General features: G+C 31.4%; 2 protein-coding genes across 3 annotated transcripts; one reads left to right on the forward strand and one right to left on the reverse strand.

Annotated features, from left to right (window-relative positions):
* Positions 1 to 410: 410 nt before the first annotated feature.
* RpLP2 (ribosomal protein LP2) lies at positions 411 to 2,556 on the reverse strand. The gene is made up of 4 exons (XM_072527623.1): positions 2,407 to 2,556; positions 2,029 to 2,200; positions 1,593 to 1,688; positions 411 to 540 (listed from the first exon to the last, which is right to left on the reverse strand). The coding sequence occupies exons 2-4, from the start codon at positions 2,198 to 2,200 to the stop codon at positions 467 to 469; spliced, it is 342 nt and encodes a 113-aa protein (XP_072383724.1). The 5' UTR covers positions 2,407 to 2,556; the 3' UTR covers positions 411 to 466.
* A 562-nt stretch (positions 2,557 to 3,118) lies between these two features.
* On the forward strand, positions 3,119 to 13,096 carry Cul2 (cullin 2). Of its 2 annotated transcripts, none has more exons than XM_072527624.1 (12): positions 3,119 to 3,269; positions 3,540 to 3,743; positions 3,932 to 4,212; positions 4,312 to 4,487; positions 4,596 to 4,808; positions 5,036 to 5,227; positions 5,803 to 6,063; positions 6,282 to 6,440; positions 6,498 to 6,719; positions 6,796 to 7,062; positions 7,280 to 7,495; positions 11,245 to 13,096. In XM_072527624.1, the coding sequence occupies exons 2-12, from the start codon at positions 3,625 to 3,627 to the stop codon at positions 11,374 to 11,376; spliced, it is 2,238 nt and encodes a 745-aa protein (XP_072383725.1). In that variant the 5' UTR covers positions 3,119 to 3,269; positions 3,540 to 3,624; the 3' UTR covers positions 11,377 to 13,096. The 2 variants fall into 2 exon arrangements, with proteins under 2 accessions (XP_072383725.1, XP_072383726.1); XM_072527625.1 differs by lacking the exon at positions 3,119 to 3,269 and adding an exon at positions 3,292 to 3,436.
* The last annotated feature ends 4,163 nt before the right edge of the window (positions 13,097 to 17,259 follow it).

Genomic DNA, 17,259 nt, shown 5'->3' on the forward strand with positions numbered 1-17,259 from the left:
TTTTATTTCCTTAGTATCATTTCAACATAGTAGAACTGCTCTAAATTTTTGACTGACAAATCTTGATGATCTTGGATATATGCCTAATTCTAGACATTGCTTGTATAGTGCTGCTCAAAATGTCATAAGTTTTCATTTTCTTCTTTATGGTAGGTTTCATATGCAATGATTTCATTTCAAATGTCTTATACATAATACAGTATGATAAATGTCAATATCAGTACACATAATATAGATTTTCAAACAACACAAAAATCTTCATCTGTCAACAACAGTCTCGATAGATAGAGTATGTATATTCATAGTATTTTCACTTTACTGGCAGTCTGTTTTATAGGAAATTAAAGACAAAAAAGTAATAATTTTATAATTATATATGAAAGGAAACTGAATATAAATAAAACAAATCATAACTTAAAAAATATATATTAGGTACAAAACAAGGTTGATCTTACAACTAAGGAGTCTAGTCGAATAGAGCAAAGCCCATGTCGTCGTCTTCTGATTCGGATTCAACCTTCTTTTCTTCCTTCTTGGCCTCTGAAAATTAAATAAAGAACAAATTACTACCTATTTCTATCTTACATACAAATTTTATTTTATACAGGTGCATCAGTTTGGAAGTATCATCAATGCTTTCAGGCGAAAGATGGTGTTGTGTGGTAATCATCATAATAAAAGATTAATAATTTCTTGATGGCCAAATAGTACTGTTATCAAATGAAGTTGACCCCCAATTCTTAGATAAAGTAAAGTTGTCTTTTGAAGATTCCAGACCCCCCCCCCTCTATAAAGAAAAACACACAAATTGCACATATTACATGTAAAATTACCTGTACAAACTTCAATATTAACAAGAAATTTTTCATCCACACAGAACAATAGTTATATACAACATACAAGGTAAGGGTAAATATTTTCATTAAAAACAAATTTGCTGAAAATCACAGAATTTTTCTGGACCTGACCTGAATAGCCAAAATAGGCCAAATTTAATGATGTTATAATGAAAGTTACAAAAAGAAACAGAAAAAATAATCTATATGGCTTGATGAAGCTGATTGACGAGAAATTTTGAAATGTATGAAAATATTCCATTTTTTAACTGAGATAAACTGAAAATGCATTGTAAGTTGATAAACAACCAATGCAGTATCCATTTATGTATACAATGTTTCATATTTTTATGAGCTCTGCATAAATCAGAGAGAATCAATTTTACTGTCAGATTGAAATTTATTCAACCCTATCGCTACAAATAACACTCAATTATGCATAAATTCACAGTTTGTAATGAAATTTATCTCATTTGTAACATTACTTCAGAAAAAAATTCATTAGATTGATTTTATGTAGGCAAAAAATAAGAATGATTATATGTATCTGATATCCAAATATCTCAAAAACAGCTGAATTGAATAAAATGTGGACAGTGTTTGAAAAAAAAATAAGATAAAAAACTTAGAAGCAGCCATAAAGTTTTCAAAACATTTACAGCTAAAAACAAAACTGCAATCAATATTTTCTCAAATATGAAAAGCAAGAACAAAATAGAGAAATCTAATAATACATAATCTTAATATCACACAAACCTTTCTTTTCCTCAGCAGCTGGAGCAGCAGCAGGGGCACCTCCGGCAGCAGGTGCAGCACCACCACCAACTGGCATGGAGCTCAATTTCTCACGGCCTAGAACAAAGAAAGATATTTTAAAACATACAAAACAAGTGAATCTGTACTACTTTTATGTTATATTTTTCAGTTAAAAGTGAAAAATCACAACTTCTCATACGAAAGATGGTTGATTGTTAAATCATCATGATAAATTGACTTAAAATAGTTACTTTAGGTATCAAGAAAACTTTCTATTCGATTTACAGATCATAGGACGTCTGTATTGACTTATCTATTTTTTAAGAACATATATAACAAAAAAACATGCTAATCCACAAAGATACGCATTAGATTGGCACATATTCTACAGTAATATAATGAATTTTATTTCTCAGGTTCTAAATTATTAGCTTACCTTGTGCAATGAGTTCTTCAACTGACTTGCCACTGAGCTCGCTGATGACTTTCTTTACTTTTTCTCCTTCAGCTTCAACACCTACAGACCCTAATATTTTTTCAAGATCTGCAGCATTGGGAGAGGCTTTTCCGCCCAAAACGGCCAATAAGTAAGCAGCCACGTAACGCATCTAAAACAAATAATTAAAAAAATGTATTGTGTATATTTAAAATATATTGCAAACGAATTGAGGTTATATGATAAAGTAAAAAGAATATCTATTAAAATATCATCAATCCTCGAAAACTGGGAAAGAATTTATATTTTATATGATAAAGACAATTTTAAATGGTAGAAATGTAATAATATTTTAAGGAATAACTATATTTTACTTACTTTTAAGTCTTGAGACACGAAACGTGTATGCCGACAAAAAATTAAAATATCAAGAAGGAAGATCGAGTGAAATGAAAATCAACTCAAATTATTGACATTGGCAGATGACATTGGCATATGAAAATTTTGGGAGTGTATAATATTACCATACTCCGAATTTCTAAACAATCAAAATATTAAATGAACTATATATACAGAACTATTATAATGAACTAAAATATATAACTTAAAATAATAATATAACTTAACTTGGGGACTTAATTATATAACTTAAAATATATAACTAAATTATATAACTTTTTTATGTGTAAATTAATCATTTAAAATTTCTTTCCGGTTTTTAAAATTTTATATAAGAACTAGGTAAATGCATAAGTTATAGTTATAGGGCGTTGAATATTATACAGTTAAGATCGTTAAGATAAAGAAGAACGACCAACTGCAAGTTGTATAAATGAAAATGTTTATTTGTATTACTACAGCTACGGTAGATTTGATACTGATCGATGGAAAAATCGATCATGTAATCAGTCCTAAATATTTCCAATTTATTTAAAAATAATTTAGAACTGTAGTATAGGGAACGATATTAATAGGTTGAATATACATTCCCGAAATTATTTAAAATAATAATTTATGCCTTTATTACTCCTTTCTATTTTTATTTTTTTTTATTCGTAATTACTAAATAATTTTTATATATTATTTACTTCTTCATTTACGGAAGGATCAACAATTTAGTAACTTGGTTGAAAGCGATGGTTGAAATCCTAATTGTAGACACGGCTTTATCGACTAAACTAAATTAAAGTGACAGAAGAAGGAAAACATTGTTAAAACGTCAAAGAAAAGTGGAAAGAATTGTAAGTTATTAAATTTTATGAAAATTCTTTTTAAATTGCGTGTTATCACATTTTCAAGAATCAAAATTAGAGTAAATTGTTATTAAAATCATATGACGATTACATAACCTTGAATTTGTTGAAACTTTAAAACAATTTTGATATTAAGAAGGTTATAACTGGAATAGGTACAGATATTTCGGTCAAGATCATTAGTAATTATAATGCACAGAGAAGATCGAATCAATTTTTAACTTAAATTGAACTAAGTGCGTATTTCTTTATTTTTAGATTTTTATTTTTGTCTGGATTTTGGATTGTTGTCAAACTGTGACATCAGCAAAATTGGTTGGTTAATGTTAATAGAAGTAGTAAAATGTCTCTAAAACCAAGAAGAGTAGATTTTAACGCCACTTGGGGCGCTATCAGAGAAACCATCAATGGTGTGATTACTCTAAATCATGTAGCAAGACCTGTCTGGAATGATAGATTTTCGTAAGTTATGGTTTGTTTAGATTTAATTCACAAAGAAGTACATGTGCCATGACATTGTAGTTTTCAGATAGTGTTTACGTTTTACTGCATCATTAAACAATAATAAATTAATAGTGAATATACAAATAAACAAATATTTTAAATTTATCAATTTTTTTTTTATTTTTATGGTGTGTTGTTAATTTTAGTGATGTTTATTCAATATGTGTGGCACATCCAGAGCCTATGGCTGATAGGCTGTATGCAGAAACTAAACAATACCTTATAGATCATGTTGCAAAACTTTTGAACAAGGTTCAAGAAGAAGGCGAACAAAACTTAATTAAAAACTATTTCCTGTATTGGTCTCAGTACTCTGTAGGTAGCCAATATTTGCACAGTTTATACCTATATCTAAACCAACAACATATTAAAACACAGAAGCTATCAGATGCTGAAATCATTTATGGAAGTCCAGACTCTACTGGAGGTAAGTTGGAAAAATACTTAAACTATTAATTTTAGTTGATACATAAGTGAAATAATATCTAGAGAAATTTAATAAACAATATAATAATTTATGTTTTAGGTGAGCAAATGGAAATTGGTGAATTGGCATTGGAAATATGGCAAAGTGGAATGATTGCTCCATTGGGCTTAAGGTTGGTGAAGCTTTTATTGGAGGCTATAGATCAAGATCGAGCAAAGCAGACATTGACAGTACCAATCGAAGCTGTGAAAGGAACAATTTTGAGTTTTGTTGAGGTATTATCAATAATATCTATCAATAAAATGCTACAGTGGGCATCAAATTTTTATATTCACCAAATAAGATGTGTATACTTTTATAAAAGACATCTTATTTTTTTGTAGGTTCAAGGCTATAGAAAAAAAGCTCCACTACAGTTGTATCAAGAATTATTTGAAGAAGAATTTCTTGATGCTAGTGGAGAACACTTCAAAAGGGATGCTGCGAGGCTTTTACAGGAAAAAGATGTCAGTTTATATATGGAAAAGGTTAAGGATAAGATTGAAGAAGAGTTGTTCAGGGCCAGAAGATTTTTACATTACAGTTCTTTTGCTAAAGTAAGTCATGTTTGTTTGTTTTTCGATCTGTCCTGATCCTGATCTATCTTCATTATTATTTTGGGTTTCCTTTAAACTACGAATTCTTTTTAGACTATTTTTTTAACAAATATTATGCAGATTTGTCTATAGAAACACTTATTAACAGTTTTATTTTAACTAGGATATCAAATTGCAGGATATTTCTTTGTTTACTTGCATTTTATGATAAAATTGTCTTTCTTTAGGTATCACATAGATGTGAAACTCATATGGTGGCAGAACATCTACAATTTTTGTACAGCGAGTGTCTAAATATGGTACAACAAGAAAGGAAGAAGGATTTGTCAAACATGTATGACTTATTGAAAAGTGTACAGAATGCTATGGTTGTATTAGTGGAAACTGTATTAGATCACATAAAAACTCAAGGATTAACGGTTGGTATATTTTATTTTTATACTGATTGGTTATCTTATTAAATGTGTCTTAATCTTAAATATTTTCTTAATCACTTTTGATTTAAAGTAAAATTTCTATAGATGTCTGTAAACTGTTAGTTAATTGGGGCAAAATCATCAAAAACCTACCGATTTTTATTGAAATTCAAGAAAAAACCAAGATCTTTGAGAAGAAATTTGACAATTTTTATCTAATTAAAGCATCGCATAATCAGTGCCCTAAAATTACCTAAAGACTGAGGAAATCTCACTTAGTAACTTAACAGAATTGTGAAAACTAACTAAAAAATCAATTCCAAATATTCTTTTAGGCTTTCAGCAACTTATTAGAGTTTGTATACTTTAATCTCATAGTTGATATTTTTTTAGTTGTGATGTTATTGATGTTCAATTTAAATAAAAGTTTAAATTGAACAAAATTATCAAAAATTTACTGATTTTTATGTAATTTCAGGAAAAATAAGATTTTTTTAAAATAATTTAACATGTATTAATTTTAGACCAATTAAAACTGGAATCAAAATGCAAAAAAATCAATTCCTAATATTTTTTAGGCTGTTGGCAACCTCCAAGGAGATAACATTCATATATCTTTTGTTGAAAACCTGCTGACTGTATATAAAAAGTACAAAGAGCTAATACAGGATGTGTTTAAGTCAGATCAGAACTTCATGGGTGCTTTAGACAAAGCTTGCAATGCTGTGATAAATCACAGGCCTAATCAGGGAAGGTCACCTTGCAGAAGCCCTGAGCTTCTAGCTAAATATTGTGATACTTTGTTGAAGAAATCAAGCAAAGGAATTGGGGAAGCTGAGGTGAGTTACATCTTCATTTTCTATATCTCATATTTCATATTTTGGTAGCCCCATTTAGGGCTACATGGGGTAGTCTCTTGACCTGTGCTTTGAAAAATGATTTAAATGTACTATTTTGGAGTTTTTGATAAATGAAGAAAAGTAACAGTATAGGGTAAATGTGAATTTATTTGGAGAATTTCATGGTAAATATGTGTTTGAATAATTTTACATTTCAGGTAGATGAAAAGTTGGCAGAAAGCATTATAATATTTAAATACATAGACGATAAGGATGTTTTTCAGAAATTCTATTCACGAATGCTGGCTAAAAGACTGATACACCAACAAACACAAAGCATGGACGCTGAAGAGTCTATGATTAATAGGCTAAAACAGGTATACTTTAAAGATATTAAAAATTAATGTTTTTCATTGATTTTGTTGTCTTTTAAGGCTTGCGGCTACGAATTTACCAGCAAACTCCACCGAATGTTCACTGATATGTCCGTCAGTTCTGATCTTAATAATAAATTCAACTCGATTTTAAAGGAAGATAATATCGATTTAGGTATCAACTTTAGTATCTACGTATTGCAAGCAGGAGCTTGGCCGTTAGGTCAAGCCATCGTTACTCCTTTCGCTTTACCTCAACAACTAGAAAAAAGCGTTCAAAAGGTAAGTGAAACCAAAGAAAATTCACATAATATATAAATTTAACAATCTTCTTGCTTATGGTTTAATTTTTTTGTAGTTCGAATCTTTCTATCACAACAAATTCAACGGCAGAAAACTGACCTGGCTCCATCATCTTTGCCAAGCAGAACTGAAATTGAACCATCTGAAGAAATCATACATGGTCACCGTTCAGACGTTCCAGATGGCAATGCTGCTTCTCTTTGAAAACACTAACGCTTTAACGTGTAAGGATATTCGGGAGACCCTTCAGTTGAATAACGAGCAGTTCAATAGACATGTAGTGAGTCTCATAGACTCAAAATTGCTGTTAGCAGATTCAGAGGTTAGTATTATAACCTAATTGTCTTATACAATGTGTAGTTCCTTTATTAGAAACCAAAACAACAATTTGTGTATGTTTTTTTGTCATTTTAGCCACAAATATGCAAAATTTCTAGTGAATTATGACGCAAAAACGAAATTATTTGTATGCAATGCCACAAAAACAACTGTATCTCACCTAACCTGTATCTCACTTGCAATATATTGATATTTTGTAGGAATTGACGCCTGAAGTGACACTTTCGTTAAATATGGATTATTCGAATAAAAGAACTAAATTTAGGATAACAGCTGCCGTACAGAAGGAAACGCCTCATGAAGTAGAACAGACAATGAATTCTATAGAGGAAGACAGAAAAATGTACCTGCAGGCTGCCATTGTTAGAATAATGAAATCGCGGAAGGTGCTTAAACACAATCTTCTCATTCAAGAGGTAAGTGGTCACTATTTATTACTTTACTAATTCAGTTTTACAGTTTACATGATTGATAATTGCGATAATTGAAATCTTACAGATAATAGTGAACAAATTAGTTTCATTTGGTTATTAGATCACCTAACCATAAAAAGTGACAATTAGCGCCATTATACGTTATATGGTGTAATAAGGATATTGGTAAAAGTATATTGACAGTAATTGTGAAATTTAAGACAAGCAGCTAAAAAATTGTTTTTTTTAATTACCTAACCTCAAAAAGTGACATCACCCATGACAAGTGACAATTGACGTTCTCGTATGTCAATTACAAAATATCAAAGAATATAGACGTATAGTTCGTCCCAAACCCTTCTTTCAGTGCGTCATAGTTGATCGAATTCTCTCTAACACATTAAGCTAGAAGTGACAGAAAAAAACGTGAGTCTGTGATTATTATACATAGAACTTAGAAAATTATTTATCTTAAAGCTAATTCTACTTACGGGTGTATAATTGGTTGGAGTTTAGAATACGCTAAATAGATATCCAATCGATGATGGGCATAAATATAATTTGACGCAGTAGGTCTCGATCTTGACAGTACTTTCACAACGTCAACTGATAAAATAATTGTCATTCCAGGTTAGTATTATCAGACATTTTACAGTGAAAATTTAATTTTGTATTTATTGCCATAAAAATATTTTAAATATGCCGAGATATATCGAGAAAGAACAAAGACTAATATTAAAATTATTAAATTATTTTCAATTAGAAAAAGAGGGATTACGATCCTGCAACTGTCAAATTTAACTAAAATGACATGCAATAATTCTCGACATTCTTAAAATACTATATTATGTCAAAATTAGTGACGCACTGAAAGAAGGTGTTGGGACAGACTGTATCATCGAGCAAAAAGACAAAAGAGGGAATGTAAAGGTAGTGGGGGCAAAAATATTGTTAGACAGGAAGTGCCATCTTGAGAGGCCAAATTAAACAAGGAAAGAGAATCTTTCCTTGTTTAAGAAATCAAATTTAGTTGGGTTATGTTATTATTTGTCCCAACTGTCACATGAAATCTTATTTATATTGAAGTTTTTTAACAATTGTTTCACATTTTAGACTGTTATCGTTAATATTTAATTAAAATTTTCTCGTCTAAGACACATTCTGAAAACTATTTTATAGCTACTGTTAATAAGTGTCGGAAAATTTAAATTTGGCGCATTCGCATTTCCGGATATGTCCGCCATCAGAGGCCACTTTTTTGGTCGCATTTTCATAACGATTAGATTCCCTCTTTTGTCTTTTTGCTCGATGGACTGTATATAGAAGAACAATCCAAATGGACGAGTTGGTTATGGTTATTATACTTCAAAACAATCCTTAAGAGGGCGACTGCATAAACTAAAACCGTGACCGTCGGCTTAAAACCATCATGAAAGATATAGTTAGGGGGAAGTGGGAAAGGAGTACGAACGGAGCTATTTATTTAACTTATGCATCCACGCTTAATAAAATTTCGACGCCATTGATTTTCAAACTGTCTTTTTTTTTCGTTTTTTACACAATAAAATCTTTATTTTTAATATATTAAATTGTTAGTTTTAATTTTAAAACTTAAAAAGGTATGAAAATTACAATAAAAAAAGTATTTATTTTTTTTATTACATGTAAATAAAATGTACATAAAATGTTTTTTTATTACGTGTAAATAAAATGTAACTTTGAAATAAAAATAGGTTTGTTCCAACACTACGAAAAACCGTCACGTAACTTTTTATTATACTGTTTTCCTGTTCAAAAATTTACAAAACAGTTTAAAAAATTTTCAAAATATATTCAACCAAAAATTTTATTTTCTTAGGGCTTTTCAATAAACTTTTTACTAAATTTTGAAATTTTCCATTTCGCCCAAACGTTTCATTTTACTTAATTGAAAATAAACTGATGACAATAATTAAAATTAAAATAAATTTTTTGTATAAATTGGCATGCCATTTTTGCCAACAGTTTGGTGTTTGTACTGCCCCAAGTCAGATGGTAGGCATTCGTATCATAGCCAATGATTAATTGCAATTTATTTTTCATGCAATCTCTCACTAACTGTTCCAACTCCCTTGATGGTTGTTCGGGATCATCATATGGGAGTTATGCTGATCTGAGAACTATCTCCTTCATAACTCCTCCCTCTATGACCTTTATCTTTCCTATCGTTCAGTCTGTGGAACAGAGATCACAACCAGTCTTCTGTGTTAAGGTCTTGATTTTGCCTCTTTAGATGGATCCCGATGGTTTTTTCATCAAGATCTTTCTCGGGGACGCGAGTGGAGACCATGGGGCGCTTGGGCATATTATTTGGATCAATTATATTTAAGTTTGCTCCCTCCCACAGGCCCTCAATAGTCTTTACCACTTCAGTCGTTCGTATACTCGTTAACACAGTTCACCCACATGGTCCCTTCGCTAAACAATGTTTTATGCTCCAGTTTGTTAATGCTTAATATGTAATAATAATAATAGTTAATAATTTGCTTGAGCCCGATCTAGTTGAGTATCAGGATGGTGTCTGTGTTCTACCACCATTCTGAATACTTTTGTCACGGTGCTTTATGACCTAGTATGCTCGTTAGAGCCTGTTGGTTTCTTAGCACCTCTATTACGAGTGAAGTAATGGTATTCTCCCGAAGTCTCTTTTTATCCTCGGGTGCTGCTGATTTGGTTTTCTTGGGATTTGCTATGGTCCATGTCCCAGCAGCCATTTTTGCCTTTTTTTCTCATCTTCCTTTGTTGAACTTCAGTAAAGCGTTATTTGAGACTTACTTATTTATTATTTTAACTTAAAAATCCGAAATTATACTTCACAACTTCGAATTTTCAAATTGTAAAAAATAATTCTTTGGTGTATGTGCTAAAAAGCAATTCTAGCGTACTAACAAGATCTGGAATTGTTTTTGATCGAAACACCTTACAATTTTTTGAGCTTTCTCTCTCGGTGATTGATTAATTAATTAATTGATCTTTTAATTAATTTTATTTATAGTTTATAAGACAAGAAAAGAGTTTTAATTATATTATTTGTAGATATTTAAATTTAAATCATAATATTTTTTCTAAAAAGATTAATTTATTAAAAGTTATTTTCTTCAAACAATTTTATAAAACGCAAAAATTTAATGCTATTCTACGACCACGCGGCATCTACATATAAAAATATCTAAAGTTGCATTTGTTGCCACACTCTTTCATATGTTAGAATCAGTAATAGCGCTAACATGACCGCTCCTTAATGGTATAAATAAGGAACTAAAATCATGATCAACTTCTGATTATTTTGTGTATAACCTTTGCCGACGCTAAACTTTGACAGTGAAAGATTCTTCTATATGCGTCTATATTCTTTGATATTATCGTTGAGATAATATTGACGGTATATCTGTAGGTCTTACTTTTTATATCGTCTTATAGATCTACACGTCTTCGTCGTAATAATACTTTTATAGTGAATTAGTAATCTTTATTGATAACACTTACAAATTATGGTTATTCTCGCTTTTGTTACGAGGAACAAACACGTCTTACGTACGGCTGCTGATGAGATGATGTTCTTTGACTCTCGTCATGCGCCTTGATTTTCCTCTTAGCGGCGAACGTTATGAGCGCATATGTGGGGTATGGATATCTGCACGTATAAAGCATTCATTAATATTTTAATGAATTGTAAAATATCTACATATCTAATAAAACATATTCTTTTGTAGGTTTATGCTCAATCAAAAGTATCCTTCGCCCCTAGTGTACAGTTAATAAAGAAATGTATAGAATCGCTGATAGACAAACAATATATCGAAAGGACGCCCCAATCGAGCGAGGAATACAGTTATGTAGCATAAATAAATATAAAAAAGCAAAAATTTATTTTTATTCTAGTGTATAGACTGATGGACGCTATGAGCTATTACCAAAGACAGATTTTTCTTTGATTTGTGTTGTTTTTATGAAAATTATGAAATTTTACGAAAGTTATGAACTTGTTTATAATTTTCTTTTTTTTTGGAGATCGTTCCCCTTTTCTTGTAACTTTATTTATATTTTCTATATTTACAACATTTTCTTTTTATTTTCTTTGTTTTTTTATGGTTTACACCTATTTTCATGTTGAGGTTTTCTTTGTTTATCTTTCTGTCGACATTTCTTTATATTTTCTTCTCAATTTTATATTGTTCTCCTTTATATTTGTATAATGTCTCCACCTCATAACCGATAAGTACAGATAAACAGGATAAACTTGTTAAAAAACGGATTTTATGCAATCTATTAATATTATTTTGCTGAATTATTCCGCAACAAATAATCCAGAGGTCACTGGTTCATATCCGGCTTAAAGGACCACTTATGTTGCGAACGATTCCGCAAAATAGCATTAATAGACCATATAAAAAAAATGTAAGTCCTTGTTACTGCAAAAACATACGCGACACTCAACAACGAACTGCTTCTAAGGTCATTATAGCCGCACTTTTCGATTATGTACATTCTCTTTACTTCTTTAGCTTATCGTTGACATTTTTTCGCTTTTTAAATATTTACTCTTGATTTTCTTGTCAAGGTTTTTCATTTTCTTTATATAAATCTTTTTATCTTATCGTATATACCCTTATATCAGTCATTTTTACCAATATCTTGCTATCATACAATATAAAACGGTTAATGTATTGTGTTAAATCTTCGTCTTTCGTAATTGCGCAATGTGTTCCATCAATGTTCAGACAATGTACAGTACATAAAAATTTCTATCTGGAATATCGACGTCTATTTCGCGAAAAACTTGGCAACGCTGTAGCCCCGTATTTGGCAATTATCATAATTTTTGTTGTTTTTAATTAGATGCGATCAAAACGGTTAAACAATAAACAGCTTCGATATGCTGTAACCAACAAACTTTCTTCATCAATCTCTGCTGAAAATAGAGCTCCTATGTGAGTCCCCAAATGTCTTTCTTTTGAAATACTACTGTGAGTCTCATATATACTATATTATCTGAAACTTTTATTCTATTTTGCTATATCAGCGGAACTAGGTGACCCTGTCTTGCAGATCTTTATAATAACTTATAACAGGCTAACCAATTACCATCTACAAAGTTTCATTAAAGTCATTTGTGCTGTTGTTAGTAAACATCTTATTTTCTCAATGAAAATGATTTGAGCAATTGTTTATTTTAGCACACCAACTACCAGTATTTCATTTCTCAAGTAACTGTCATCATTCAAGGAAAAACTACATACAATTAGAACATCTTTGACATATTTTAAAGCAATTAAGAAATTCCGGCGTTGCCAAAATGTATATAAAATAACTATAGATCTCAATAAATCCAGTATAATCCAGATAGAAACATTTAAGTATTGTGAATGACACATTTTAGTTTTAAATGAAATTGTCACGAATTTTTTTTTGTCAACTATTTATTACATTCTCTTTAATTTATACCGAAATATTATGTAAAATACAGACTTAAGTTTACCGTAAGATTCTTTTGTTAGACTAACCAATGTGATACGAAGTTATTTCTTATTTGTTGTGTGTAATAAAATATTTTTTATTTTAATATCGATCGAGGAAATTCGCATCAAATGTTGTTTTTATTTCAAATGAAGCCTGAATCCAATAAAAGACATCTGAATATTCATTATATTTCCCTTAGGAGTTTCCGGAGCTGCCACGTTTTTGCATCAATCGATAAAGCGCCTTTGAATTAACCTACATTTGATGTAGGTTAATTCAATCCCGAATCCCAATTCAATTCAGATCCTTTTTGCACAAATGTCTTCAATTGTTTTCTTCTATATCTTCTGCCGATGTTTTTTTTTAGCTTCTTATGAGTAATCTTTGTGTTCTTTTTAATACATTTGATTCTCAAACTTTTTCTGTTCATTGTGCTATTTCTGTTTCAAATATTTTGTCAGTGTGTTTTGTTCATCTTTGATTTTTCCATTTTAAAACCTTTTCCCAACTTTTTTTCTTATTTTCTTCTCAAACTATGGAGTGTTTTTCTGATTGTAAATATTTCCTTTGTTCATTTTGCCACTTGGATGGTCCACTTAACAGGTTGACTGCCAAGCTGAAAATTCTAATTTTTCCTGTTGCGCCAAAGTAATTTATACTAGAAAGGTGTATTAAAAAACAGTTCGGCACAAACTAAATTTTGTTATAAATTAAAAGAAAAAAATTACGGCCAAAATTTAAAATCGGCTAAAATGACCGCTCTGGCGTAGGCGGACAAAATAACCTGTCTACGCCAGCGCGGTCAGCTGTAGCGGCCACCTCTATCCTTATGCTAAGGTAATAGTTCGCGCGTTTTAGCTAGTTAGTTAGTGTAGACTATTATTGCAAGGGTGTGGCTCGTTGTTTTTTATTGTGTGTGTACTTGTATTGCAAAACTACATTATGTTTACAAATCGGCGTACTTTACGTCTATTGAAATTAGCTGGAGAAATGCCTCAAACAGATGGTAATACCTGCATTATTTTATTGTTTTTCTCTAAATATACGTTAGATTGTTTTATTTCAGAAGAGTCAGAAACAGATGACGACTTTGGTTCATTTAATTCTACAGATTTATATGTACCCTCAAGTTCGGAAGAAATGGACATATCATCTAATTCAGACGATGATGAAAATATTAGTCCAAATAAAAAGAAAATGCGGTTTGATATAAACAAAACCGCTGATACTTGTGAAGCTCAAGCAGGTCCATCAGGTATTGGTAATGGGGTAAATATCAATCCACTGACAACCGAGCCTCTTAGAGATGTCACCAATATGTCCGACGATGAGTTACTACCAGAAAATAATGAGATTGGAAATGATTCAATGGTTGATAGAGGCGATTTTGTGATTGATCAACCAATTAGTAGCCCAGTTCCAACAGAATGGACAAATCCTGTTAGTAATCACCAACAATTCGATTTTACTGAGACATGGGGGCTCAACATAATTTATGCAGCAGCTATTTCTTTAGAACAAGTTTCACCGTCAACCTGTTTTTACGCATTTCTTGATACTGAAATAGTGGATATGATAGTCAATCAAACCAATTTATATGCAACACAGCAAGTGTTAGGAAATGATGTTTCACTGAATTCGAGGTTACACGCCTGGCAACCAACGAATAAAAAGGAGATGTATCAGTTCATCGGTCTTCTGGGTTACATGGGATTAGTTCAAATGCCTTCACTATCACATTACTGGAGCAGAAAACCCTTATTTCGTAATGATATTGCTTCAACTGCTATGAGTCGAAATCGCTTTGAGCTGTTGCTCAGAATGTGGCACTTTTCAAATAATGAAGAACGCGAAGAGGGAGATAGACTGCACAAAATTCAACCACTTGTCGACCTACTCTTAAGAAAATATCAAGACACATATACTCCAGGAGAAGTATTTTGTATCGATGAAAGTATTGTTCCCTTTCAAGGAAGATTAGATTTCCTCAAAAAACTCATAAATATGGTGTTAAAGTATTTAAGTTATGCTGTGGTAAAGGCTATACTTGGAATTTACAAATTTATGCTGGCAAAGAAGTCGAACTGCCATTACTGATAATTATTACACCAGCCTTGAACTGGCTAATCGTCTACTAGACAACCGTACACATTTGATTGGAACTTTGAGATCAAATCGTAGAGATAACCCAAAGGAGGTTTTGGATAAGACATTGAAGAAGGGCGAAACATTTTGCAAAGAAAATTCAAGAGGTGTATGTGTGATAAAGTGGCATGATAAACGCGATGTTCTTATTTTGTCTACTAAGCACACTGATAGTTGCCAACTTATTGAACGCCATTCAGGGCCCATAAGAAAACCGGATGCTATAATTGATTACAACGCTGGGAAATCATCAATCGATTTGTCAGACCAGATGTCCAGCTATAATTCCGCTTTGCGTCGATCATTAAAATGGTATCGTAAAATCGCGATCGAACTTCTGCTAGGTACAACTATTGTAAACGCTTATATAGTATTTAAGACACTTTCTAATTCAAACATGACGATTACTAAATTCAGAGAAGAAATTGTATCTGACTTAGTCAAAGGTGGGCCCGTTTATGATCAAGTCGAACAAGCTGAAGATGAACCACTGCCACCAGCAACTACAAGAAAGACTTTACGAAATCATACATTGCTAAAAATAAAAAAAGATGGAATTGCTACTTCTGTAAGGAAATACTGCAGAGGTTGCTACAAGAAAAAAACTACAGGAGAAATATCTAAAAACAAAGTAAAAAAAGTTACTACATATTGCACAGACTGCCAGGGGTATCCTCATTTTTGTCTGCCTTGTTTTAATTTCAAACATTTAAAAATGTAATGACTTTTAAAACCATGTTATTTTTCAATTATTTCAATAAAAACTTACTTATTTCTATCTAAAATCATTGATTTTTTACTTATAATGTACAATTTTTTTGTGGTATACACATATAATACATAGCGCATATGTAAGTAAATATATTTACTCACATATCCATACAGGCCAGGCGGTCATGTTGCCTATGCATTTTTAACGAAATCGGCGGTCATATACCCTTTACAGACACTTTTGTTAAACAATGCACGGCGGACAATATGACCGCCATGGCGTGAGTTACTAGTACTATGAGCGGGCATAATGACCGCTGTGGCAGTCAACCTGTTAATGAAACTTCGCAGCCCTATTTACGGTAAACCTTTTTACCATTGCAGTATCAAGTTCTTTATTAGTTGCGGCACGTAGTTTTTTCGATTTACCGGAAAAAGACGTGGAACTTGAAATTCCTCTTTCACAACAAACTTATGCTTTCTTCTTACCGTTCTCAACATCTTTAAGGATGTTAATTTTTCTTCTAAAGTAAATGCTTTTCTTTTATGAGTCATAGTGTGTAATCTATATGACTATGTAATCTACAACACAACTTTCAAGACGCGAAGGCACAACCAGGAAACAAACGATAAACATCTACGACAAAAACAACTGTGAAATTTGTCATGTTTTTAAGCCTCTTTGTAGTTTATTAGGTGCGAATGGTCAAACTCCTACACTGACACTTGTGAATCATAATTTGTAAATTTCCCACAACACAATATCGGTCAGTACATTAAACAGAAGTTTATTGCGGGCGGCAGTTAAAAAGGGTATTTATTTATTGCCACGGCCGGGCCAAAAACGTAAAAAACACGTTTTTCGATCTTATTTTCTCTCTTTATAACCAAATTTGCCTCGTAATAGAGGCTTGTAGTTCAATTGAAATTTCACGTGACATCTAATGTACCTAGTTATAAGCCAAACCTCATAATAACCGTGTTCGGTATAGAGGGAGTATACTGTATATATTTTCATATTCTAAAACTTTCTTTTGTTTATTTTTCTTTATGTTCTCCTTTACGTTCTTGTCGATGTTTTCGTAATTGCTTAATGTTTTTCTTTGCCTTTAAATTATTATTGTTGCTTTTATTTATTATATATTCATATATACCTTATAACAACGTTTTCTTCTTCTACTTGTGCACTTGTCGGATTTGGGTTCTTTTCGATCATTTTGATCTGGAATATGTCTGAGAGATATTCCAAAAACTGCAAATTTTTCTAATTGAATGCGACATATCCATTCGTCAAGGAAATCACCAAGTGACGCATTTGGATGTGAAGGGCATGACCGCATAAGAATCTATGACGCACCGGTGCGCCATAAAATTTGAAGGCGTAAGGATTGGGGAAATAACTACACTCTCGA

Source organism: Diabrotica undecimpunctata, chromosome 3, assembly GCF_040954645.1.
Source record: "Diabrotica undecimpunctata isolate CICGRU chromosome 3, icDiaUnde3, whole genome shotgun sequence".
NCBI lineage: Eukaryota > Metazoa > Arthropoda > Insecta > Coleoptera > Chrysomelidae > Diabrotica > Diabrotica undecimpunctata.